This window comes from Salarias fasciatus, chromosome 23, assembly GCF_902148845.1.
Source record: "Salarias fasciatus chromosome 23, fSalaFa1.1, whole genome shotgun sequence".
In the NCBI taxonomy this organism is placed as follows: domain Eukaryota; kingdom Metazoa; phylum Chordata; class Actinopteri; order Blenniiformes; family Blenniidae; genus Salarias; species Salarias fasciatus.
Genome location: NC_043766.1, coordinates 202,681 through 229,508, shown reverse-complemented (window position 1 = coordinate 229,508; position 26,828 = coordinate 202,681). Strand labels below are relative to the sequence as shown.

At 44.8% G+C, this 26,828-nt stretch overlaps 2 protein-coding genes across 2 annotated transcripts in view; one reads left to right on the top strand and one right to left on the bottom strand.

The window, feature by feature from the left end:
* Positions 1-428: 428 nt before the first annotated feature.
* The window catches only part of LOC115381241 (NLR family CARD domain-containing protein 3-like), a 65,665-nt gene continuing 39,265 nt past the window's right edge, over positions 429-26,828 (top strand). Inside the window, exons 1-7 of the mRNA XM_030082521.1 lie at positions 429-433; positions 12,920-12,950; positions 13,139-13,240; positions 13,938-14,016; positions 14,148-14,361; positions 16,748-18,551; positions 20,312-20,485. Of these exons, the coding sequence (XP_029938381.1) occupies positions 13,191-13,240; positions 13,938-14,016; positions 14,148-14,361; positions 16,748-18,551; positions 20,312-20,485 (2,321 nt within the window). The 5' untranslated portion in view covers positions 429-433; positions 12,920-12,950; positions 13,139-13,190. The remainder of the gene's footprint in view (positions 434-12,919; positions 12,951-13,138; positions 13,241-13,937; positions 14,017-14,147; positions 14,362-16,747; positions 18,552-20,311; positions 20,486-26,828) is intronic.
* LOC115381247 (anterior gradient protein 2 homolog) lies at positions 1,061-4,075 on the bottom strand. Its single transcript, XM_030082529.1, has 7 exons — positions 3,967-4,075; positions 3,660-3,723; positions 3,529-3,581; positions 3,357-3,433; positions 3,177-3,240; positions 1,354-1,437; positions 1,061-1,263 (listed from the first exon to the last, which is right to left on the bottom strand). Exons 1-7 carry the CDS (start codon positions 4,073-4,075, stop codon positions 1,151-1,153), a joined length of 564 nt encoding a protein of 187 aa, XP_029938389.1. The 3' UTR covers positions 1,061-1,150.

Sequence of the window (26,828 nt, the reverse complement as noted above, 5' to 3'; positions counted from 1 at the left end):
GACCTGCCCCCTGTGTGTACATGTCAATGGCATGCACTGACCCTGGTTCAGTGCGCGTGGAGAAGGACGGAGCATCGTTACAGAATGGCGAAGAAGAATGTTTGGGGGTTGACTTACCGTTGAGTGCGCCATAACTTGTCATAGTGCAAATAAAGAAAAACGAAGAAACGAAGTGCTGAGGACAGGTTACGCCAGGAACGCACTGGACGCGGAAGTGCCGCAAACATCTCCGCTCCCAACGGGAGCTCCTCCAATGGGGTGGGAGCTGGGCGGAGCTAGCTAGGCGGAGCCTTGGGGAGATGCTACATGCTAACGCTAGTTTTCCAAGATCACCAACCCCAGCTTTAAGATTAAGAAAACCACTTAAATTCAAGATGGTGTCCAAAATGACCACCACATGTGGTTTCCTGCCATAATCCTCCCACACTGATTGGTCATTTCATGGCTCCAGATGACCAGTTTTCTTCATCTTGTTATCATGAATCTTGGAATAATCAGCTGAGCTGAAAGTGAAGTATGGCCCGCCATATTCTGATGGACGCAGACTTTTGAACTTTAGGGTGCTGAACTCAAGTCTTGGTTTTCATGCAAAAGTGGTTGTTCGGGATGGAATCCAAGATGGCCACCAAGTGGCCTTTTTCTTCGATTTTGGTCTTTCTACTAAGTTTCTACTCACTGTTTTCAGTCCTTTTTTTAATTAGTGTTTTTGTGTTGGTCTGTTTTTTTTACTCTTTTTACTGTGGCGTAGTGATATTTACACAGCACTCCACAACAACTGGAGTAGGCAACAGAACGAGGATCATTGATGATGGCCATGGTGTGCAACTTTTATTTTATATCTTTCATTACACAGTAGGTTATGATATTTTTAATATATGACACATAAGGTTTTTGCTAAGTTGACCCTGTATTTCATTGTGCTGGGTGCAAATCACTTAAAGGGCCAAAAACACCAGCTGTTGGTTGAACACATCAGTTTTTATTCCAAAGGATGAGCAGTAAAGATACCAGGGTGGAAATCAGGGTGGAGTTGAGGAGGGACACGTCAGGAGGCAGAGGAACCCTTCAAGTGAAAGTCTTTTCACATGTGAACTGGTGACAGCAAACTGAAGGTGGAGGTGGGTGGAGGGCGCCTCCTCCTGCTCACAGCTCAGACTTCAGCAGCTGTGGACTCGGGGAGGGAGTGGGTGGAGGTGGGTGTGGTTCTGCGGCTCACAGCTGAGACTTTAAGGAGCTTCTTGGCCTTCTTCATGTTTTCCAGCACTGAGGAAGAGGAGGAGGCTCTCAGTGTGTGTGTGTGTGTGTGTGTGTGTGTGTGTGTGTGTGTGTGTGTGTGTTAGCTGGAGCACTTACAGTGTTTCATATCAGTTGGTTCATAGGTGTACAGGCGGTTGGAGTAGGGGCCAACAATGTCGTCTCTCACCGTCGTGGAGGGGTCTGTTGGGAAGTGGACGTAGTAAATGACGTATCAGTGCAGAAGCAGGTGACGTAGAGTTTTTAGAACAGGGTTCTCCAGCCCTGTTCCTGCAGAACCCTACTCAGCATGCCCTGGCTCTCTCCCCACTGCCTCCACCTGCAGCTGTCTCCACTGGCCATCTCCGTCAGGTGCTCTGACTCATTATCCATGATGGCCTCGACTACCGGTTATCTCTATACGCAGATGACTTGTTGCTCTATGTAGCAGTATCAGTAGCTTCTCTTCCAGGTGTCCATTTTGGATAAATGTTGTTCATTTTCAGGATATAAGCTAAATCTTAATAGAAGTCAGCTGGTTCCCTGCTCCAGCAGGCTGATCTGCCTTTTGAGGACCCTCCCCCTTTAAATATCTCGGGATTCATGTGACTTGTGCTTTTTCTGGTCTTTTCTCTGCCAACTTCACTCCAAACCCAAGGAAAATCTGACTGTGAGAGGTGGAAGAATCTGCCCCTCTCCTTGATGAGAAAGATTAATGTCGTTAAAATGAATATCCTCCTGAAATGTCTTTATCTGTTTCAATCAGTCCCTGTGTTTCAACCAAAATACTTCTTGGTTTCTTTGTCTCTTTCCCTGCAGGATCGGTCTTGCTTGGTTTCTTGTCTGAAGTTTTGAGACTTCTTGTTTTTTCCCTCCTTAGCCAGACTACTGTTTGGGGGCCTGTTTTTGTTAAACCCACCTGTCCCCACCGACTGTGTTTTGTAGTCTCCCCCGTTTTCTGTATTGTCTTTTTCCTTGGAGAAGGGCTCCAGGTAAGACACCCCGGGGTCTACATTCTGCACGTAGGTAACTTTCTGTATATTTACATTAGGTAAGCGTGGGCGGCTGCCACGACCCTTTGCAGCAGACAGGTAAGGTGAGGCTTAGTTAGGGTAAATCACTGGTTTAAGGTAGTTTAAGGTTTTAAGGTAGAAGGGTCACAGGGTCGAGGTTTAGGGGAAGATTAGGGTTTGTGTGTATTTAGTGGCACCACCCACAGAGCCCTTCTCCTAACATCCTCCTACCCTCTGTCCGCTCTCCTCCATTTTTGCTTTTTCTAGTTTTTTGTTCAACCCCTGCGGGTTGTGTTTTGTCATTTTTATGATAACTTGTAGCTTTTCCCCAGCTCCCAGCCAGACCATTTTTAACACTTTTAAGGGGGAGGGAACACTGCTCTTACATACTCTTCTCTTCCAGTCAAGGCCTCAGCCTTCATCAGAAGTCCTGTTGTTCTCAACACTCTCAGGATCTGGCTTCAGTTCAGGAAATGACAACACAATATGATTGGTCCACAAAGCATCTGTTTAGGTTTTTCCAGGTCAGACATTCAGTGCTGTTCCCTCCCTGCCCCCATCGGTTCTAGGAAGATTTACTCACATTAGGGTTAGAGGAAGCGTTGGCTGACGGCTCCAGAGATTGAGGACAAACGTGACTCAGTGTCATCTGAGTTATGTGTTTGTCTTTTGTCCACACCTTCATAATTATTGGTGAAGTTATTTTAACATCGTGGGAATAATTCTACAGCCGTGTCCGGAACTCCTGTGAGTTCCACAGAACTGAACTTGGTCCAAAAAGAAATTCTTGGTTTTACTTCTTGAATCTCCAAACGCCACATCATTCTGCTGAGAGACGCCTGTTCCAGACTGCACCAAGCTGCTGATCTGGTTTAAACAGGTCGGATCCAGTCGGGTCAGTCCCCTGACTCCACAGACACCAGGTCTTACCCACAAAGACGATCCTGGGGACGTACTTTCCATCAGGGGACAGGTTTTGATCTTCGGTTTCCTGCTGCAGGGGAGGAGAGCACACACACACACACACACACACACACACACACACACACACGTAATGCAGGATGTTTCATTGCAGTGTCAGAGCCCTCCCCCACCAGCCCTGCAGCCTACAATCACATTGAGGACCACAAAGTCCTCGTCCAGGATCCTCTGGATCTCATCGTCGTGAGCCAAGGCCTGCTTGAGTGCTGCAGGACAGACGGAGCGTTAGGGTGAAGCAGAGCAGGGGGGGGAGCAGCAGGACGTGCTGGGGCTGGTGGGGGGTACAGCTGGGCCGGCTCACCATCGCATTGAGAACAGTCCTCCAGGTGGAACAGGACCATCAGAGGCTTGTTCCTGGAACACAGACCAGACAGTTGTTTCACACCCACCCCTCATGGAACCGTTCCCCTTAGAACCAAGGTGCTTCCTCACGTGGACCGAGACAAGGACAGAGCCTCCTCGTACGTCTGAACCCAGTTCAGCTGGTCGCCCCAACCTGCAAGACACAGAAGCAGCTGGGGTTCAAACCAGGACACAACTGAAGCTACTCCTGTACTGTTATGTCTAGCTGCTGTAAGAGACATACCGGAGACATGTATGCTCTTTACAGGCTCTTTAATAACACCGCTGCTCAGCCCATACATTTACATGTGTCCGTCCTCTTAAAGTGTCGCACCAAGTTTTCACCATCGTATTGTTCCTACCCCAATGCTCCCATTACAACTCCGTCACCACAAACCTCGAGACAGCGACTGAGAGATCCTCTGGCCAGATTTGGGGACATATTTAGTAAAGGTGGAGGACAGGGCCACCAGGACCAGGACCAGGGACGCGGCTGCTCTGGTCATCTTTCAGCTTCCTGGAACAAGAACAGACCTGAGGGAACATCTGGACCAGCAGGGTCAGAGTTCTGGAAACAACAGCATGGTGAAGACGCTGGAGACACAGCAGAGCACTGAGACTGAAACCCTGAATCCTGCGGGTCCACACTGAGGACCCAGCGGTGTCAGAACATCCACATTCAACTGCAGTCAAAGTTCTTGGTTTCATATCATGTCATAAAAGACCTCAGAGAACCTCAGAGAACCAACTCCTGCCACTGACTCCTGCAGATTTTTACAGAAACTTCATTGTTGGTGCTTTCATACAGTTTGTCTGATAATGAAATAATGAAAACTGAGGCCACAGATTCCTAAAAATGAGCCCTTCCAGAAGCACAACAGCAGCACGAGGTCTTCTCTGCTTACCTGCTGCTCAGACGTGGAGGACAGGAGAGAACGGGAGAGGACGGGAGTCCTGCTGCGTCTCCTGCTGCTCCGCCTCTGCTTTAAAGCACCTGGCAGGTGGAGCGCCCCTCCCCCTCCTGCTCCTCCTCCTCCTCCTCCTCCTTTATATTTCTGGAGCGTTCCATACTCATAAACGGAGAAAACATACACTCCACTCCCCCCCCCCACTCCATTCATTACTACTATTATTAGCTACTGTTATTGTTGTGGCTTTGTATGTTCCGCATAGGCCTAAAAAGGTTTTAAGTGATAAATGTTACACACATCTTTATGAGTTTTCTTATATCATTTTGAAAACATTCAATTCAAAGCCTCTTTGTGTAATTCCTGAAATCAGACAATAAACAGATCAGCGTCAGTCAGAGATGTTTTTTATCATCACTTTTTAAACTTTGGTGCTTGGTTTCAATATGACGCAGGAGTTTACATGGTGGCACGCTGTCGTTAGCTGGCACCTGATTGGACAGTTGGTGCCTGCTGATGAGCCAGCCTGGCAAGTTCTTGTTGTTTTGCATTGTGCAAAATAGGCTTTTTTTTTTTTTTTTTTTTTTTTTTTTTTGCCGTTATGACTAATAAACTGAGTACGACTATAAAGCTGAGGCATATTTTCATGTGTCGGCCTACTCATGCATTATCTATAGTGGCCATATTTCAGCAAATGTTAACTCACTGTGTAAAATGACTTTTTCGCCCTCCACTTTCAAGCCCCTTCCCTGTTATGGGGGGAGGGGCGGGGTGAGGCGTCCATAATACTGAGTACAGTCACAAACACATATCCAGGGTGTACTCTGGCACCATCTAGTGGACAGTTAGATCATGATCGTGGACAAGTCATGACAAACCAACCGCGAAATAATGTTGTTTGAGGACATTGCTGCTTGTACTAACTTTAATCTGCTGCTACTACAACTGTTCAAGGTATTCTGCTTTTTTCTACTGCATTTCACCACGCGCCAAAGTGAGCAGTGTGTGTTTTTGTTTCACAGCTGTGAAACGTTACAAAGCAACAGATCAATAAATAACTGTTCTTAAATAATGTTGATGTTTCTTAAATGTTTCACAGTATATTTATTGCATTTTTAAAGATTAGTTTAGTCATATTTTGTATTATGAAAAGTTTATATTTATTAATTTAGGATTATTCAATATAATGAGTTTTTCGTATAATCCTTTTACACCTATAATTATAACAGGGTGGCTAGTTTTGTTTGTTTTTTTTCTTGCATTTTTATTTGTGTTTTAACACAAGATTTTGATTCATGAGTCATAAGATAGGATAACATTTATGTAGACCAACATAACTTATTCAAGTGTGTAAGAATGGGAAAAATAATAAATCTAACTGGTAAAATAACATGATGATGTTATTTCCTCCTCCATAAATCTTAATGGGGCTTTTCTCTCCCTCCTGGATCTTCTCAGCATTTTACTTAAACTATTTACAAAACTGGCTCGCTAGCTAATCTATTTGAATGAGGGAAAAAAAAAACAAGTGAAAAAAATGAAAAAAGCAGCCGAAACACGATAAAAGACAGTACAACACACTACAAAATGTTCAGATGAAATGCTAATACTAATATTTACGAAGCTAAACTATCATATACACAGAAATACACAGGTTTCTCCTCTTTCAGAATCAGAATCAGGACTTGCAGGTCCTGCCAGACTCAGTGCCGTTGAGCAGAGCAGGTTGGCTGAATGTCGCTGGGTTTGTGTGTTTGCATTGTTTTCTTTTTTGCGTTGTGTGTTTGTTTGAAAGAAAATAAGATCTGGGGAATAAAAAAAATGTAGTGTACAAGTTGTCACTTCCAACTGACTTTCCAATAAATATGTTTTGGAATAAAGAAAACAGTAAAAGCATGACAGACCACAACATGACTCTTTCAGCAGCTTCATGAAGTCTACACACCACAAGATTTTAATGAGCCTTCTCTGATAAAAGCAAGCAGAAATAATTCTGGAGGTGGAACGTGGCTCATCTAGATCTTAATGGTTCAAGGTTTCTTGACTCTCTATAGGGTAAACACAGTTTTGATCCGAAAACTATTTTAGAGGGCAACATGGCTCTTTCAAAATAAGACCTCGGATCCAGCTGACAATTGGATTCCATGTTAAATTGAGGTATCTAGAACCTCCTTTTCCCACAGTGCAATGTGATTGACTGTAATACGACTCCTCAACTTGCAAATTAAGAAAACCAACTGAATTCAAGATGGTGCATAATCCTCCCACACTGATTGCTCCATATGACCAGTTTTCTTCATCTTGTTATAATGAATCTTGGAATAATCAGCTGAGCTGAAAGTGAAGTATGGCCCGCCATATTCTGATGGACGTCTAACTTTAGGGCGCTGAACTCAAGTCTTGGTTTTCATGCAAAAGTGGTTGTTCGGGATGGAATCCAAGATGGCAACCAAATGGCCTTTTTCTTCGATTTTGGTCTTTCTACGGAGTTTCTACTCATCTCATTGATGCATTCTGCTCTGAACAAAGGTTTTTTTGAAGGTCTGTGTCAAGGAAGATATCTTTAAAAGCAAAGAGGGCAAATGTAAAAATCTGTAAATACCCAGCAAAATGTAATGTTGGTCTTACCAAAACTTTCACCCCTCTCTCTCTCAATTCAAACATTTTTAAACTAGCAAAGTGAAAACCCAAAGATATAAAACATTTCAATATTGTACCTCAGGCTGTATGTCGGTCTACTGGGCCGGTGTAGGTACCAGATGTGTCCGGAGGCCCGCACCTGCCAATGACGTGGCACATTCTGATTGGACCAAATACGTATACGATGACATGGCACATTCTGATTGGGTTTAATAATGACGTATCATATTATAATTGGCTTTATGATTGGCTTTAAAAATATAGCATTTGTTCTAGTGAAGAGCAGGATGATGGAGAACGAGCAGCAGAACAAGAAAGAGTTTCATGACGAAGTGAAACATTTTGAACAGAACGGTGTTGATCATCTGCGAATGTGGAGAACAGGAAAAGGGTTATCCGCAGAGCGTCGAAACAGGACTTGGTAAAGGGTAAGTCACAATATGAAAAACGGAACTACTTTGTGGAACTACTTTTAGTCATAATGGAAGCTACTAGTTATTGTATGGACATACTTCTAAGTGAAGCTTTAACGGTCCGTCTTTCTGTTCTCCTTGGTTGGAGCTGCGGTGTTTTTTAGGTTGCTGCGTGGTCTTGGGTGCTTTATTACTGTTCCTCCTTAACTTGATCAGCCTTTCTGTTTCGAGATTGGCCGCTTTCATTCAGTCTCTCAATTAAAGCTTCATCGGTCACATCTGGGTTGTTGAGAAGAGATTTAAGCTGAAACTTGAGGTTGTCATTCAAATGAGCACTTCCCACTAGGGGAGTGCCAAAATATCGATATTACGAGATATTGCGAGATTTCGCCTAACGATAGACAAGCGCCAGCTATCGATATTTAAATACTGTATTTTCCGCACTATGAGACGTGCTGTCAATGAATGGCGTTTTTTAAAACTTCTTTCATATTTAGGGCGCCCCCATTGTAAGGCACATATAGACAACCCAGTCAATTTGTGCTATGAGTCACGTAAATTCAATTGTGTGATTATGGTGACTGACAGGTTAGAGGTTGAGAATGTACCTGAAGCTTCATGTTTGCCATTCTGTTTGAACTGGCTAGCTTAGCTACAAGCCAGCGGAGCTTGTTTGCTCATGTGATCGGGTGGCAAAGCATTATGGGAACCGTAGTCAAACAACACTGTCTGACAACCGGGTGGTCTTTATTACCGTATTTTCTGCAAAAAAGGTGCACAGGATTATTATAAGGTGCAATGTTAGTTTTTTATAAAATTAGAGGCTTTTAGGTGCGCATTATACTGCGGAAAATGTAAACATGAACACATTGTAAATGGATTATTTTACAAAACCCCGCTGCAATTTTTTTTCAAGCTTCAAAATAAAAGTTGAAATGCGTGGCCAGATTTTCATAGACCACCCAGCCGAGTGAAGTTCTAATGCACTGACAGTGACCATAATGTCAATTTTTCACATGCATTGATATGCGCTTTCGCAAGCTCCTTCTAAGAAGAACCACTGTGCACTTTGTTTTACTGTTTTCACTCATTTCACATGTATTTTTCATGTGAAATTGATAGCATTTTGTCATTCATTTTAAAATGTTTTCAGGTCAATAAATTCTAAATATCTTCAGTGACATATCGTGGTGTATTGTGGATGACATTTGTTACAATATATCGATTATCGCAGAATCGCTGTATCGTGATATTATCATTATCGTGGGCAAAATATCGTGATAGTATCATATCGTGAGGTACCTGGTGATTCCCACTGACCTCAAAAACTTCTTTTTGACCAGGTCTGCTCTAAAGTGGTCAGCTTCTTTTCCCTTTGAAGCACACAGCAGCCTGTCTTTCAGTTCAATGGCCCCGAAGAGGAAGTCTTGAGGGGACTCTTTGGGATCCTGAGATGTTTATCAGCTTTTGATATAAATCAGATACATCATCTTCTCTGTAATGTCCTGTCAATATTGTATGAGCTGAGTGAGGGTCAAATCTGTTTTAAGTTCAAGCATGTCTCTGTTTTTGAGTCCAGGACTGATGGCTCTGATCACGGCCTCAATTGTGGCCCTTGCAAAGTCCGCTTTCCATCTGATGGAGCAGGTTGGTGTATGACAGCTTATCACGTTGTCCGCCTTCACCTATTTGCCTGTTGATGCGAAATTCTCGGCGGATGGTCACTTCGTCCCCCTGTGGCTCTCTGGACCTGTTAGCTTGGTAGCCGGGGCAGGAAAAACAACGCCATTCGCCAGAATTGCCTTTTTGCCCAGTTTCAGAAGCACTCATAGCTGATAGAAGTTAATTAACATATTGGAGACTTAGATCGTAGCCCACTTTCTCCCCCACAGCCAGGGCCTCGTCCTCCACGCTGCAGGGGGCGGGGCCACAACCCGGACCCCGTGTTTGCGGTCGAGCTGTCAGAGGTTGGTCATGGCTGCAGCCAGACCCCCAAACGGACTGCCAACCCCACCAAGAAACCCCAAAACGATATGAAACAAATACATGTGCTGTGATTAATAAAATACAGTGAAAGTGAACATTAACAACTTAAACAAATGGAAAAAACAAGCAAAACACAACAACACACACACACACACCACGCTCTCACACACTCTTAGTTCTGGTGACTCACTCCCAGCATGCATCGGGAGAGAGAGAGAGAGGTGGAGGATTATAAAGATAAGAACTCCTCATAATCATAAATTATCCATTCCTGTTAATGTTTTAATGTTGTTCAGCTCTGACCTTCAACCTTGAACACAGAATTCCAATCAATGCTCCAAAGACAGAAGTTGTTTGTCTTCCGTCTCAGAGAAATGAGGAGGACACTGCCGGCCCAGCAGGAAGTCCATCAATCATTGACTTGTTGAGGAGTCTATTGTACAACTCATTGTTCCATATCTGACCTATTGTGGGGAAGTGCCTGTAAAACTTTTCTGAATCACTTTTCCTTATATAGAAACGAGCTGTTTCGTTCGTGTGGTAAATGGAAGTGGATACAGCTGGGATCACACAAATCCAATATCTAAACAATTGAAATCTTTAAAAATTAAGGAATTGGTAGAAGTCAACCTCCTTAAAACTATGTATGAAGCTCAACAAAAAATATTACCAGATAATTTGCAAAACAGATTTTAAAAGAGAGAAAGTCAATATGAATTACGAGGAACCGAAGTCTTTTCATTACCAGAGTCAAGAAACAAACCAAAAGAAAGATGTATCACAATCCAAGGAATCAGTCTATGGAGCAATCTTGACAGTAAAATTAAAATGTCTCAGTCGATTTATAGTTTCAAGAAATGTTTAAAATGAGTGCTGCCATACAGATCACGCTGTTTGGCCTTAGTTCAGATGGACTGTGACGTTCTGAGGGCGTGTCAGAGCTGAACTACGTGGACTTGGACTCTTGGACTGCCACTTGTCAAGGTGAGACGGCGTCCTCACATCAAGCAGAGACACACAGAAGGACTGAGGAGGGACGGAGAGCAGCTTCTTCTCTCCAAAAGTGTCTGAAGAAGATGTGAAGAGAGTTGATCAGGTGAGAATCTCTGTCGGCTACAACAAAGCTTTCGCAACGCTGTGTTGGACTGGATTTGACTGTGTGGCTGCTGGCTGTGTGTCTGTGTGTCTGTCCAGCCTACGTTATGGACACCTGTTGTTCTAGTGGAGACACACATCAGGAACAGCCTTCAGATGTGTGTGTTTCTTGGTACTGTCTTTCCGGAGGTCCTAATGAGGGAAATTATTTATTTTAAAGTTTGTGTGTGTTTTTGTGTGTTTGTCAGGCTGAGGCTGGTCTGGTTCAGAAGGTTTATCACAGTTGAACAAGTTTAAATATTAACAGGAATTTATGATCATGATGACCCTTTATCTTTACTGACATGCGCACACACTCACACTCAAACCGTTGTGAAGGTGGCCTCAGGCTTGGTGGTGCCGCGCGCCCGCCCAGTGTACTGTTCAGGGAGGAAAGTCTGGATCGATGCCAAACAGGTCTGATCATGCAGATCAAAGTTCATCAGAGACACATCTGACTTGATCCGTATATATCGTAGACATGTCACGATAAACGCTGAGAGAGTGTTCCAATGCTACGTTTGGTCCTCCCAGTCTTTCCTATGGGCATGCAGCAAATCATATTTAATCAATGAGTGATCTATACACACACATATGCATACAGTCAAGTTACCGGTTGAGGGGTCTTCCACGGTACAAAACAGTCTTTCATTTATGAGCAACATAACTCTGAAACACAGATTTGCAAAATCACAAAGACACAGAAATAAGACTCCTGTCCTCTGTCTGTGACAACAAAGCATCACAGCAACAGTAGGAAAAAGGAGTTCATCATATCTGCATAGTAAAAATTGTATTACAACAGTATTTTGAACAGAATTTGTCCTGAAATGGATCTTTTGGAAATGGGTCCGTCTGATATGGACACACTAATATTTTAACATTAGTATTTTCAGGGCTTCCTGGTAATGGGCCTAAAAATTCAACAATTCTGCTGAATAAATATATGATACAACAGTATTTTGATCACAATGGACCGGTCAATCCGGGATCGTATCTCACTATAATGTCTGTAAATTCAAGTAAAACTCAGAGTTTGCTTGAGAAACAGACATGTTGAGCCACCGGCCACTGAAATGTGAGCCATTTATTCCCCTTCTTTATTTGTATGGCTCAGTAAAATGTCTCCCAGTCATAAATGTTAATTTAGCAGCATAACTTATTGTATCTCAACATCGCCAGCTGACAATGCAAGATCAGGACAAACACAACTGGTCAGTGAGGCTCTTTCTGCAGTCAGGTTCACGCATCCGCTGTGATGATAAATTAATTATTCCTCTATAGGTAGAGGAGAAAAACCTGAGACTTGCAGTTTACCAAAACTAGTTTTGGTCATGCTTTTCTATCCCGAAAAAGTAAAAAGGAAGGTGATTATCTCTCATTGCAAAACAGGATATCTGTACAATATTTCAATGGCTCTGCAAACTCTAACCACTCAAACCACACATGTTCAAAGCCGAATCACAGGTGTGGAAAAAAATGTTACAAACAGTCAATAGATTTTAGACTATTTCTGATGACTAAAAAGTTCACTGTGTTTGGAAAGAATCTTCTCTGCCATCCTCTAGAGGAAAGCTCTCAGTCGTTCCTGGCTCTTTTCATTTCAAGCCTCCCCCTCCCACATAGAGGTCTGCATGAACCAACAGGCTGGAAGGTATCGGCTGCATTTACAAATGAAAAGAAGGGTCAACAGTGGCCGCTGAGCTGCGCATTTAAAATCAGGGGCCATTTGGCCCCTCTCTAGAATGTATGGGTAGGCAAGAAAAACCTGGAAGTTCTAGTGTTAAGTCCAACAGGTCATGATTTTATAGCTAACAGAGGCCTCGCAGTTTAAGTTTCAGGTCTGTATCTGCTGTAGAGGTCAATAGAGAGCAAGGAGCTACAGAGGTCAAAGGTCACAGCAGTTTTCTTGTCTCAGCGAAGGCTCAGATGTGGGAGTGGAGAGAAAGACAGCTGTGGAGGACGACACCCAGACTCCTGACCTGAGGGGAGGGGGGCACTGAGGGAGAGACTCTCAGCTTTAGCAGCAATGAGGAAGTGACAGAGTCCCTGAGCTTCCCAACCAAAGAAAAATGGGAACCAGAAGACAGCTTATACGTCCATCTTTCTTGTTTTCTCATTCACTCAAAGCAAAATGTGTCTTTCTTTTGTAGAATGAGTAAGCAGAAAACATCAGGATCACCTGGACCTGGCCCTGGCCCTGGACCTGGACCTGAACCTGGATCCAGCATTGCATCCACAAAGACTGATTGTTCCGAACATGCTCTAGATTCCAGAGGATCTCCTTCCTCAGAGTCTCAGTAGGTTTTCTTTTATCTGCTGTTGTGTATTTTCTGTCATTCTTCACTAAATGATTCACTGAACATGAACAAAGTTCTGACTCAGACAATCATCAAAGTCCATCTGAAAGTCCCAATTCTCCTCTTTCTTCTCCAATGTTCCTCCATTTTTCCACTCAGTCTGTTCCTGATGTTGTGTTTGTTTTCAGCTCCGACTCTGGGTTTCCATCCAGCCGTGTGTCCCTGAAGAGTGACCGGTCTATGGGGAAACCCATTGGCTTTAAATCAGGACCAGGATCTGCTGATGAGGGGTGAGGATCAGTGTTTGTATCAGGATTCATCCTCACAGCACACACACACACACACACACACACACACACACACACATTCATCTTGTTAGTTTGTATCTTCATGTGTTGTAGGATGAGTCCTGGAACCAGCCATGTGTCCCTGAAGAGTGACCGGTCTATGGGGAAACCCATTGGCTTTAAATCAGGACCAGGATCTGCTGATGAGGGGTGAGGATCAGTGTTTGTGTCAGGATTCATCCTCACAGCACACACACACACACACACACACACACACACACACACACACACACACACACACACACACACATTCATCTTGTTAGTTTGTATCTTCATGTGTTGTAGGATGAGTCCTGGAACCAGCCATGTGTCCCTGAAGAGTGACCGGTCTATGGGGAAACCCATTGGCTTTAAATCAGGACCCAGACCTGCTGATGAGGGGTGAGGATCAGTGTTTGTATCAGGATTCATCCTCACAGCACACACACACACACACGTTCATCTTGTTAGTTTGTATCTTCATGTGTTGTAGGATGAGTCCTGGAACCAGCCATGTGTCCCTGAAGAGTGACCGGTCTATGGGGAAACCCATTGGCTTTAAATCAGGACCAGGATCTGCTGATGAGGGGTGAGAATCAGTGTTTGTGTCAGGATTCATCCTCAGAACAGCAGCTTGACCAAAGTCAACGTGTTTCTGCAGCGTCAGCCAGCAGAGCTCCCAGGTTCCCCGTGGAGGCTCCGCCCCTCAGCATCAAACACATCTGGACTCCATCTTTATGGTGAGAACAAGTGTCTAACCATGGTGTTATCAGTCGTCCTTTGGAAACACTGACAGTCTCCAGAGTAGTAACAATGGTGGATTTACTCTCACATCTCCATCTGTCTAACTCCAGATGTTTCTCTGTTCCAGCTGCTGGAGGACAACATGGTGGCTTTCATGAAGGAGGAGCTGAAGAAGATGAAGAAGCTCCTGAGTCCAGATTACCCAGCATGCTCAGAGAGTGAGAGAGAGGATGAGGATGAGGATGAAGAGCAGAGGAGCAGCAGAGAGTCATTTCTGAGGATGACTCTGGACTTCCTGAGGAGGATGAAGCAGGAGGAGCTGGCTCAGCGTCTGAGGAGCAGTAAGAGCATTTGATCTCACCAAACACTGAAATGTTTTCAGCAGAAACAGAGTCGGGGATGGTCTGAGCCTGCAAGATAAACTCAGCAAAACATGATTTTTGGGGTCCTCCAGTCAGTGGCTAACAGTTCCTTTTCTAATATGTTGTTGCAGATACACTCCTTAAGCTGCGTTCACACCCCCAAATGATTTCCGTGTTTTTGCATACAAATATAATTGAAAACAATGGGGAACGCGAGTTCAACCGGTGACGAAACGCGACCTGTGAAACGCATTTTTGATTGCAACTTTGTTTTTTGGCCTCAACTCTGTTTTGGTTGCAAAACTTTTTTGATTGATTGAATAATAAAGAAACAAAATTATCTCCATAGCAGTAGTAGCAGAAGAAGCTTCCAGGTGGTATGGACCATTTCCCCAGAATTAGAGACCAGTGACTTTAAGTGCCTTTTTTAATTATGCCAATGCTACAGACCATCCCTCCTGCTCCTCCAGCCTGCACGAGCTCATGCTGCATACCTGTGTGTGCACGTCACTGTTTCCAAGCACTTGGCATGGCTCAGACTAGTTCTAAGTATGAGGTGAAATCAGAGCAACACTGATACCAAATACATACACTCACCGTCCACTATATTATTAGCCTGAGGGGGTCCGGTTTGGTAGCCACAGGATGTCGTCTTTGCTTTTTGCAGATTATGTTGTCCTGTTGGCTTCATGGAACCTGGACCATCATGCACTGGAGATGGTCGCAGCCGACTGTGAAGCGACAGGGATGAGAAGGCCCACCGACAGTGGGGGACAAACGGGTCTGTTGTCCTGGGCCCAGGTTTGGGGGGGTGGCCCAGAATTAAAAGTGGGGGGGCCCATCCAGCACCCTACTCATGGCTGGTGATGCAACATGTAGGCACCGCGCTGCATCACACTGCTCTGCACCTCCCCTGCCCCTCGGTCCGACACTGCATGCAGAAACCGCGCCGCAGCACTTTGCTACCCCCAGCCCCCCCCCCCCCCCCCCCCCCCCCCCCCCCCCGGTCCGACGGTTGCGACTAGGCCCATCACATTATGTTGTCCCTGGCCCTGGCAAGGATGTCAGCTGGCCTGGGGATGAGGATCAGCACCTCCAAATCGGAGGCCATGGTCCTCGACCAGAAGAAGGTGGCTTGCCCCCTCCAGGTCGGTGGAGAGACTCTGGCCCAAGTGGAGGAGTTTAAGTATCTTGGGGTCTTGTTCACAGTGGGGGACGGATGGAAGTGAGATTGGCAGGCGGATCGGTGCAGCAGCCGCAGTGATGCGGTCGTTGTATCGGTCCATTGTGGTGAAGAAGGAGCTGAGCTGAAAGGCGAAGTTCTTGATTTACCGGTCAATCTACGTTCCCACCCTCACCTATGGTCATGAGCTTTGGGTCATGACCGAAAGGACAAGATTCCGGATACAAGTGGCTGAAATGAGTTTCCTCCGTAGGGTGGCTGGACTCCCTTAGAGACAGGGGGAGGAGCTCAGTCACCAGGGAGGAGCTCGGAGTAGAGCCGCTACTCCTCTACATTGAGAGGAGCAGCTGAGGAGGCTCGCGCACCTCTTTAGGACGCCTCCTGGACGCCTCCCTGGAGAGGAGTTCTGGGCATGTCCCACCGGGAGGAGACCCCGGGGAAGACCCAGGACACGCTGGAGAGACTATGTCTCTCGGCTGGCCTGGGAACGCCTTGGAATCCTCCTAGAAGAGCTGGAGGAAGAGTCTGGAGACAGGGAAGCCTGGGCATCTCTGCTTAGACTGCTGCCACTGAGACCCGGTTCTGGATAAGCTTTAGAAAATGAACGAATGGATGGATGGATTCATCTGTGAACACTGGACATATCATCAGCTCTACGATGCTGTGTGTTTAAATTCCAGTAAAATGCAGACTTTGAGCCATTTAGACCGTCATGAGACAGGTTAGTTTTACCTTACTGATGATGTGTTGTTGCAATAGCAATTCTGCTTTTGATCGTCGCTTTTTGATCCTTCGATGTCGGCTCTTCCTATCATTGTGAAGCAGAATTCACCAAGTGTTTGATTGTTCACCCACTAATAGGGAACGCGCACTGGGATTAGACCGTCGTGAGACACGTTAGTTTTACCCTACTGATGATGTGTTGTTGCAATAGTAATCCTGCTCTGCAAATGCAATGAAAGAAACACAGATGTCTCAGAGGTCCACCGTTAAATCCAGTAATGAGCGAATAGTACATAACACACTTCTCTATCTCTCCAAAAAAAAAAAAAAAAAACACACACCCACAAAAAAAAACTTGAATTTCCCAATCTGGGATGAATAAAGTATATCTCTATCTCTCTATCTTAATCTTCACTGTCAAATCCATTCAACTCATCTATGCTTTCTTCTTCTTTTCAGGAACTTCTGCTGCAGTCTGCCAACAGAAGCTGAAATGTGGCCTGAAGAAGAGGTTCCAGTGTGTGTTTGAAGGAGTCTCTAAAGCAGGAGAGTCCACCTTCCTGAACCAGATCTACACAGAGCTCCACATCACAGAGGGAGGGGCTGCAGAGGTCAATCAGGAACATGAGGTCAGACAGATTGAAGCAGCATCCAGGACAGCAGACAGAGCGGAAACAAGCATCAGACCAGGAGACATCTTTAAAGCCTCACCTGGAAGATCTCAACCAATCAGAGCAGTGCTGACAAAGGGAGTGGCTGGCATTGGGAAAACAGTCCTGACTCAGAAGTTCACTCTGGACTGGGCTGAAGACAAAGACAACCAGGACGTCCATTTCATATTTCCATTCACCTTCAGAGAGCTGAATGTGCTGAAGGAGATGAAGTTCAGCTTGGTGGGACTTGTTCATCACTTCTTCAAGGAAACAGAAGAAGCAGGAATCTGCAGCTTTGAAGACTTCCAGGTGATCTTCATCTTTGATGGTCTGGATGAGTGTCGACTCCCTCTGGACTTCCAGCACACTGAGTTCCTGACTGAAGTTACAGAGTCCACCTCAGTGGATGTTCTGTTGACAAGCCTCATCAGGGGGAAACTGCTTCCCTCTGCTCGCCTCTGGATCACCACACGACCTGCAGCAGCCAATCAGATCCCTGCTGACTGTGTGGACAGGGTGACAGAGGTCCGAGGGTTCACTGACCCCCAGAAGGAGGAGTACTTCAGGAGGAGGTTCAGAGAGGAGGAGCAGGCCAGCAGGATCATCTCCCACATCAAGACCTCCCGAAGCCTCCACATCATGTGCCACATCCCGGTCTTCTGCTGGATCACTGCTACAGTTCTGGAGAAGGTGTTGGAGAGCAGAGAGGGAGGAGAGCTGCCCAAGACCCTGACTCAGATGTACATCCACCACCTGGTGGTCCAGGCCAAAGTCAAGAAGGTCAAGTATGATGGAGGAGCTGCCACAGATCCACACTGGAGTCCAGAGAGCAGGGAGATGATGAAATCTCTGGGAAAACTGGCTTTTGAGGAGCTGCAGAAAGGAAACCTGATCTTCTATCCATCCGACCTGACAGGGTGTGGCATCGATCTCAGAGCAGCCTCAATGTACTCAGGAATGTTCACACAGATCTTCATAGAGGAGAGCGGCCTGTACCAGGACACGGTGTTCTGCTTCATCCATCTGAGCCTTCAGGAGTTTCTGGCTGCTCTTCATGTCCATCAGACCTTCATCAAGTCTGGAATCAACCTTCTGGAAGAACAACAGCAAAAGTCCCGGTGGTCAAAAGTGTTGACGAAGAAACCTACTCTTTACCATCTCCATCAGAGAGCAGTGGACAAGGCCTTGAAGAGTCCAAATGGACACCTGGACTTGTTCCTCCGCTTCCTCCTGGGTCTTTCACTGCCGACCAATCAGAGTCTCCTTCGAGGTCTGCTGAAACAGACAGGAAGTAGCTCAGAGACCAATCAGGAAACAGTCCAGTACATCAAGGAGAAGCTGAGTAAGAGTCTGTCTGCAGAGAGAAGCATCAATCTGCTCCACTGCCTGAATGAACTGAATGATGGTTCTCTAGTGGAGGAGATCCAACAGTCCCTGAGATCAGGACGTCTCTCCACAGACAAACTGTCTCCTGCTCAGTGGTCAGCTCTGGTCTTCATCTTACTGTCATCAGAAGAAGATCTGAAGGAGTTTGACCTGAAGAAATACTCTGCTTCAGAGGAGGCTCTTCTGAAGCTGCTGCCAGTGGTCAAAGCCTCCAACAAAGCTCTGTACGTATTCATGACCAAATATGGACCTAAGTATGGGCTCAGTATTACTGTTTTGCCGGCACATAAAAAAAAGTCTGCTCAAAAAACAAGATTTTCATTTGTGAAAGAGAAAAAGTTCCTTTTCAAATATCCTGTTTATAGATGAAAAGTACAAAACAGCTTTTAAGACTCAGAATTGCTGTTGGGAATTTTGTCCTCATCTATATACCTCTATGTGACAAGATGTCAATAAACAGTTCAATCAGGAAGTAGATGGTGTTCTTCTACCCCCTGGAGACTCTTAAAAGGGAGTAGAATTTCAACATGAGTTTTTTTTTTTTTTTTTTTTTGAAAAAAAGGAAAATGAGTATCAACAATATTTGTTTGTTGTTTACAGTAGCCCACAGTACCAGTACAGGATGCTCAAAAATGGTAATTAATGAGTAGGAGCATTGGGTCACGACACCTCCATCCTTCCAGGAAAGAAGAGAAAATAACATCAGGGGTGATGAGTTTTCCAGATAGCACAGACATTATACATCTGACTCAGACACTGGAGATTATAACAGGAGGGGTCTTTATGTTTGGATGGGTGCAGGGAAACCCTGCAGGGAAAGTTGTGGCCGAGAAAGGAGAGAGAGGAAATGACAGAGGAACGGAGCTGGTGAGGAGTGCCAATATGAATGGCCTGTGTTTTGGAGCCTCCATCTCCTCCAGGCAGGAGTCCAGCTGAGGGACAGAGGGTGGGGGTGGAGGAGGGGGTGACCTTGAGGTAGAGTTGAGTTGAGAATACAATTCCACTGCTATGCTGACGACACGACCGAGGGGGAGCATGTAGATGGTGAAGAGGGTTGGACCGAGGACAGAGCCCTGGGGGACCCCATAGGTGACAGTGTGGGGGCGGGACTTAGCGTCCCCCAGGGCTACAAACTCAGTCCTTTGAGGTATGAGTGAAACCACTGGAGGGCGAAGCCAGAGATACCGATGTTGTGTTGAAGACGGTGAAGGAGGAGGTGGTGATCAACAGTATCAAATGCAGCAGAGAGGTGGAGAAGGATGAGGAAGGAGGTGGAGCCGGGGTCAGAGGTCACCAGGAGGTCATTTGTGACTCTGATGAGAGCTGTCTCTGTGCTGTGAGAGGGACGGAAACCGGATTGGAATTCCTCGTACATGTTGTTTGATTTGAGATGATTGTGAAGTTGGATGGAAACAATTCTTTCAAGGATTTTGGAGATGGAGGGGAGGTTGGAGATGGGTCTGTAATTTGACAGAGGTTCAGGATTGAGAGTGGGTTTTTTGAGGAGGGGCTTGATGATAGCTGTTTTGAGGCTGGTTGGAACAGTACTGGTTTGAAGGGAGAGATTGATAATGTAGAAAACAGGCACAGAAGGGCTCGTTATCACTATTTAGATTTACAGTTTCCAAACCAGAAGCATGACATGACTCATTTCATATTTTAACTCATGCTGAAACTCTCCTCCCCTTGAAGAGTCTGCTGCAGTGTGGGACGACAGAAACACAAACTGGACACACAAATACAAAATACAAATACAAATCCTTTTTAAAACCATGCAAATTATTTTCTACACTTTCACAAGTGTGAATTTTTCCAACTTTTTTTTTTTTGTGTGCAGGATGGCAAAACACAGTGTACAATCCAAACTCTGAAATTATCTGTGATCATTAATTTACCTCTGCAAAACATTTCTGATTATATTAAACCCATAAAATGCTGTCCATGATGTCCATTGATGTGGTTTTCATTGTTGGTTCTTCTTCAGGCTGAGCAGCTGTGGTCTGTCAGAGAGAAGCTGTGGAGCTCTGTCCTCAGTTCTCAGCTCTCAGTCCTCCAGTCTGACACATCTGGACCTGAGTAACAACCAGCTGCAGGATTCAGGAGTGAAGCTACTGTCTTCTGGACTGGAGAGTCCTCACTGTAAACTGGAAGCTCTCAGGTCAGGATCCAGCTGCTGCTTGATCATGTGGAGGATCTTCCTTCTTCCTTCTTGACTTGATGCAGCCATGTTTGTGTCTCCAGTCTGTCAGGGTGTCTGGTCTCAGAGGAAGGCTGTGCTTCTCTGGTCTCAGCTGTGAGATCCAAGTCCTCCCGTCTGAGAGAGCTGGACCTGAGCTACAACCATCCAGGAGCCTCAGGAGTGGAGAAGCTGTTTGCTGCAGTGAAGGATCCACACTGCTCACTGGAAACTCTCAGGTTCAAACATGATTGTGAAATAATTCCCAGCACTCTCTCCTCCTCACATTTGTCGAACCTCTCAATTGAACATTGTAAAATCTTGACATTTTCTCCACTATTCCATTTTATATGGCACACTTGCCAGCAATGTTTGTGACAGTCAAACCAGGTATCAAATCCCCTCTAAATTTGAACAAAATGAAAGTTGGAGAATTCCACAAACGGAGTCTGTCGAAAATATGTCTAGCATGAAACTTATGAATCCGACTGTCATGGGTGCAGGTGGAAGGACCCACACGCAGGCAGCCAGGTGGAGTTCAAAAGTCATTTATTTTCAGAAACCAGAGCACCACCACTGTCTGGCTGAAGTCTTATGTCGGAGGCATACTGCTTCAGAAGACTCACTGCCCGCTGGGTCCAGTAGTGGTCGGCTTCTTCTGTCACGGGTGCAGGGTGGAAGGCAGCCAGGTGGCGTTCAAAACTCATTAATTTTCAGGAACAGGAATGCAGGAATACAGGGACGCTGAGCTGAGTCGACATGCATACAAGGACACAGAAGCACGCAGACAGACCTACGAAGAGCTGACAAGACACACCAGGGGAGCAGGACTTAAATATGGGCAGAGACAGGTGTGGCACATTAGGCGGTAACGAGACAGGCAGGAGAACATGAGGGCAGACAAACACAAAACAGGACCCGAGCGCCCCCACATGGCTGTAGGGGCGCAGGGCATGACACCGACAACCTAAAATCTTGAAGTATTATTTGAAACTCTTACAAGACTTGAGTGCAGTGGCACATACATGGCACTCCTGCCTCACAGAAAGAATGTCCTGAGTTCAAACACCATGTTCTCCCTGTATGTGATGGACTTTATTCCAAAGTCCAAAAACATGCATGTGAGGCTAATTTGTGACAATAACTTGCCTGTGTGTGTGTGTGTGTGTGTGTGTGTGTGTGTGTGTGTGTGTGTGTGTGTGTGTGCGTGCGTGCGTGCGTGCGTGCGTGCGTGCGTGCGTGCGTGCGTGCGTGCGTGCGTGCGTGTGTGTGTTGATGAACTCACCCATCAGTAGCTGGGATTGGCTCCATCACCCTGTTATCCTTAACAGGATCAACAGTCTGGGAAATGAATGATTGAATCTAGTACAGTATATAATGGTATAGTTTCATGTTTCAAGTTTCCAGTCTCAGTTGAGCTGCAGAGCAGCAGCTTTCCATCCGCCACTCACTGTTCGTGATGCTCCAAGTGTAGAACTGAGTCCATGACAAACATTGATGTGGTTTTCATCGTTGCTTCTTCTCCAGGTTGAGCTGCTGTGGTCTGTCAGAGAGAAGCTGTGGAGCTCTGTCCTCAGTTCTCAGCTCTCAGTCCTCCAGTCTGACACATCTGGACCTGAGTAACAACGACCTGCAGGATTCAGGAGTGAAGCGTCTGTCTCTTGGACTGGAGAGTCCTCACTGTAAACTGGAAGCTCTCAGGTCAGGATCCAGCTGCTGCTTGATCATGTGGAGGATCGTCCTTCTTCCTTCTTGACTTGATGCAGCCATGTTTGTGTCTCCAGTCTGTCAGGGTGTCTGGTCTCAGAGGAAGGCTGTGCTTCTCTGGTCTCAGCTGTGAGATCCAAGTCCTCCCATCTGAGAGAGCTGGACCTGAGCTACAACCATCCAGGAGACTCAGGAGTGAAGGAGCTGTCAGCGGTAGTGGAGGATCCACACTGCTCACTGGAGACTCTCAGGTATGGACACACAACAGGAGCTCATGGGCTTGTGTCTTGACCAATGCCCTGTCTTCTGTCTGACTCTCTCTCTTCCTGCAGGGTGGACCATGGTGGACAGCAGAGGCTCAAACCTGGTCTGAGGAAGTGTAAGTTGGACTCATCACTGTCCGTTTGTCTTTCAATCAAAGCTTTGGATTCATTCAAACATTCCTGACAAGAGAAGCCTGACAAAAAGTGTCCTCATCAAACTTTCTCTCCATCAACAACATGTCAGGAAGTCCACAAACAACAAATCCATCACATGTGTCACATCAAGACTTTTCTCTTTCTCTCTCCATCAGATTTCTCTCAACTTCAACTGGATGAAAACTCAATGAACAGAAAGCTCAAACTGTCCAACAACAACAGGAAGGTGACACATGAGTGGGAAGAGCAGCCGTATCCTGATCATCCAGACAGATTTGATGCCTTTCCTCAGCTGCTGTGTAGAAATGTTCTGAATGGTCGATGTTACTGGGAGGTCGAGTGGAGCAGAGGTGTTGACATATCAGTGAGTTACAGAGGAATCAGAAGGAAAGGAGGCAGCGAGGAGTGTAGATTTGGAGGGAATGATCAGTCCTGGAGTCTGAGGTGCTCTGCTTTCGGTTACTCTGTCTTGCACAATAACAGAGACACACCCATCTCCTCCTCCTCCTCTTACTCCAGGTCTGGTCGAGTTGCAGTGTATGTGGACTGTCCTGCTGGCTCTCTGTCCTTCTTCAGAGTCTCCTCTGACTCTCTGATCCACCTCTACACCTTCAACACCACATTCACTCAACCTCTATCTGCTGGATTCAACCTCTGGCTCACTGGTTCTTCAGTGAGTCTGTGTCCTCTGTAGGAAGGACGTCTCTGTCTCTGACAGCAGGGAGGAGGAGGGGCCTGTCAGAAGGTGGGAGGGGCCTATCAGAAGGTGGGAGGAGTTTAGCTCCACTAAAGATGGGATTTCTTCTTTGTTCCATCTGGTGTTTGTTGTAGTTTCATTGTTGTGGTGTTTCTTGAAATGTTCCATCACAAAGTAACAAAGGTAAATCATTGACAACACTGTAAAAAAAAGATAATATAACAGTATTTTATTGTTTATTTCCCAACTTTTTCTCTGTATTTTCAAAATGCCACTTAATTCACAAAAAGAAACTGTGATTTTACATGTCAAATGTAATATAACAAGAAATCCCTGCAACTGTGAAAAAACACAATATTCCTGTTCTTTTACAAAGAAATCCAATTAGAAATACGGATATTTATGGTTAAAATATGTTAACAACTGTATCATAATTTCACAAATATTTTTCAATTATTTACGGAAAAAAAATTGTAAAATTAAACTTCACAACTCAAAAAAATCATTACAATCATTAAAATTATCTGTAGTTATTAAAATTACATAGGAGCTAATGGGGAAAATACACCTCTCACTCATCCCTGAAGTGAGTTTTCTTTTTTTAAAACATTCAGCCAGATCCGTATGGTGGCTTAGAGGTTGATGCTCTTGCTCCTCGTTTAGACGGTCGCAGATTCAAGTCCCGGTCCTGGCTCCCCTGCTACCTCCCATGATCCAAAACACACAGGTCATGTTGCCCCTAGTTGTTTTCTGTATTACCTGTTTTGAAAGACGAATCACATTCAGTAATTTCATTTTGTAACATTAAATGTTTGTAATTAAATGTTAAACAGCCATAAATTCAGGCAAAATCTTGTTAAAATTACAAGCACAAACTGTATTTTTAGTACTGAAAAAACTATTTTTTTACGAGAAAGTAATCTTCTGTTATTTTATGGTATATTTCTGGTCCCCCAGCTGCCGAAAAATTCCCGTTTTTTTAAGGTTTTTTTGTTTACAGTGAACTCAAACACTCTTTCTCACTTTCACTTGTTATTTTTAGAGTTTTTTTTTTTTAATTTTCTGTATTGTAGAGACACATACAGTTCTAAAATCACTGCAAAGCAAAATCACTCCCCTCCCAAACAACAATCTACAGTTATAACCAGGGGTGCGCAGAAGCGGTGCGCTGGTGCGCATGCGCTTCCAAATAATAAAATGCGCACCAGCGCACTCATTTGCGGACCAAGATTTGGGGATAGCGAGGTGTGTATCTGTGTGTCGGATGGTGTGATGCATGACGTGCATAATACTTCAGACGGCACCGAGTCTACACTCCCGCACAGGGGGTACGGCAGCTGCACAGGGACAAAAGCCCTCTGGCGCCCCCCAGGGGAGACGCTTCACACTTTGAAAACCGCTGGTTTAAGTGAGAAAGCAGATACTGCACGAGCATTTTTATTTTTCAGAGCTTTAAACACCATTATATTTTGTGAAAGTTACAAGGTTTCAGACATTCTGTTGCACGGCTTCTCTTCGTTTTCAGTTGAAATTAAAGCAGGCTATGTAACGCTGTCCAAATATCCCTCGGTTTTGTTCTTCCTGTAGGTAGGCGTGGGGAGAAAAAAAATGTATTTAAAAATGTGAGGACCAAACAACAACCCAAGGTTCTCCCCTGAGAACTAGACAAAAAGTATTAAAATATTATACAAAATACATATACATATACAAATTACAAAAATATTATAATTTGTTTTTTGTTATATTTTTTTACTATTATGGAAATGCATTATGTTTATGGTGTAGAGTATTTTTGTAAAGAAGCTGGCGTGATTCATGTTTAAGGGGCTAACACAACTAAACAAAAAGGGAAAAGATTAAGACTCGGACGTTGAAGAAGCGCTACACAGGTTCTTCAAAACAACAACAACAACAACAGCAACAAAACAAAAAACAAAAGCAAAAAACACAAAAAATGAAAACAGGTTTTGGTCTGGTCATACAGTGGTTCAAGGTCATACTGGCATGTAAAATAATGATGGTCTCAGTCTTTCAAGCAGAGAAGGGATGGGAAAATGAGAGTGCCGTAAAGAGAGAGAGAGAGGGAGAGAGGAAAAAAAACAAAAAGCAAATATGTAGATAAATGCAATGACACTTTAGCAATATTGCAGTGGTGCAAGATTAAATTAATAAGCAGAGGATTACATCTGCACAAAGTGGGATCCTACTCTGGAACAACTGGGAAAATAATCCTTTCTGTATAAGCAAGAAAAGGGCCCCACACTTTTTTAAATTTATGTGAGGATCTTTTTAATGTACACCATTTTTTTTTCCATTTTTAAATTATTAAGGATCTCTTTAACCCACATTGTGTGAGAAAGGGGGGATGTTGACTTCCACCTCAGAAGAATGAGACGTCGGGCCGCTGCTTTCGCAAGCTCCTTCTAAGAAGAGCCACTGAGCACTTTGTTTTACTGTTTTCACTCATTTCACATGTATTTTTTATGTGAAATTGACAGCATTTTGTCATTCATTTAAAATGTTTTGAGGGCAATACATTCTAAATATCTTCAGTGACATATCGTGGTGTATCGTGGATGACATCTGTTGCAATATATCGATTATCGGGCCACCACCCGGACCCCGTGTTTGCGGGGGAGCTGTCTGAGGTTGGTCATGGCTGCAGCCAGACCCCCAAACGGACTGCCAAACCCACCAAGAAATCCAAAAACATTATGAAACAAATAAATGTGCGGTGATTAATAAAATACAGTGAATGTATTGTAATCTGTCATTTATTTAACTGAGCCGCCAGGCCTCTAGGGGGCAACATTGTTTCAGCTGCGGTGCTTTGACAGGAAGTTCTGATATTAGCAGCAGAAAGCTAATGCTTTTCCTCAGACTGCCGTTTGTTTCAAGCCCATTGAGTGGCAAAATGAGTAAGTAAACATGTTATTTGTAACCCAGGTGGGAAAATGGGTTTTTGCCTCAGAATATCCTTTATTAATTTCCCTAAATAATTATTCAAAATCCTCCTCGTTCTCCGCGCGTCATTACGTCACGCGGTCACGTGACGCCGTGCGTCCAATCACGATCTAGAAACACCGGTGGCCGACTGGCACCCGGAAGTAATGAGAGGGGCGCACGACGGACAGGGACGCTGCCGGTAGGTTGGAGCATTGCTGACACAAACTGAATCTAAACCATCTCCGAACTAAACATCATGAATGTTGGGGTGTAGGAGCAGCTTACTGGAGCCGCGGTGCTGTGTGGAAGCCAGCTGTGCGCGATCAATCTGAGGAGTTGGTGAGTCGCGTTAGCGTAAGCTTAGCCGCTCATTCATTCATACGTGCATTAGCTTAGCCTCCATTCATTCCTTTTCATCGTTGTATTCCGAATATGTCTATGTCAATCAAGATGTGAAACACTGTTATTTATTTATCGGACAATTGATTACTAGTCTGGTAATCATGAAATGAAATTATGCACTTTAACACCATTTATGATGCTGGTGTTGTTCCTG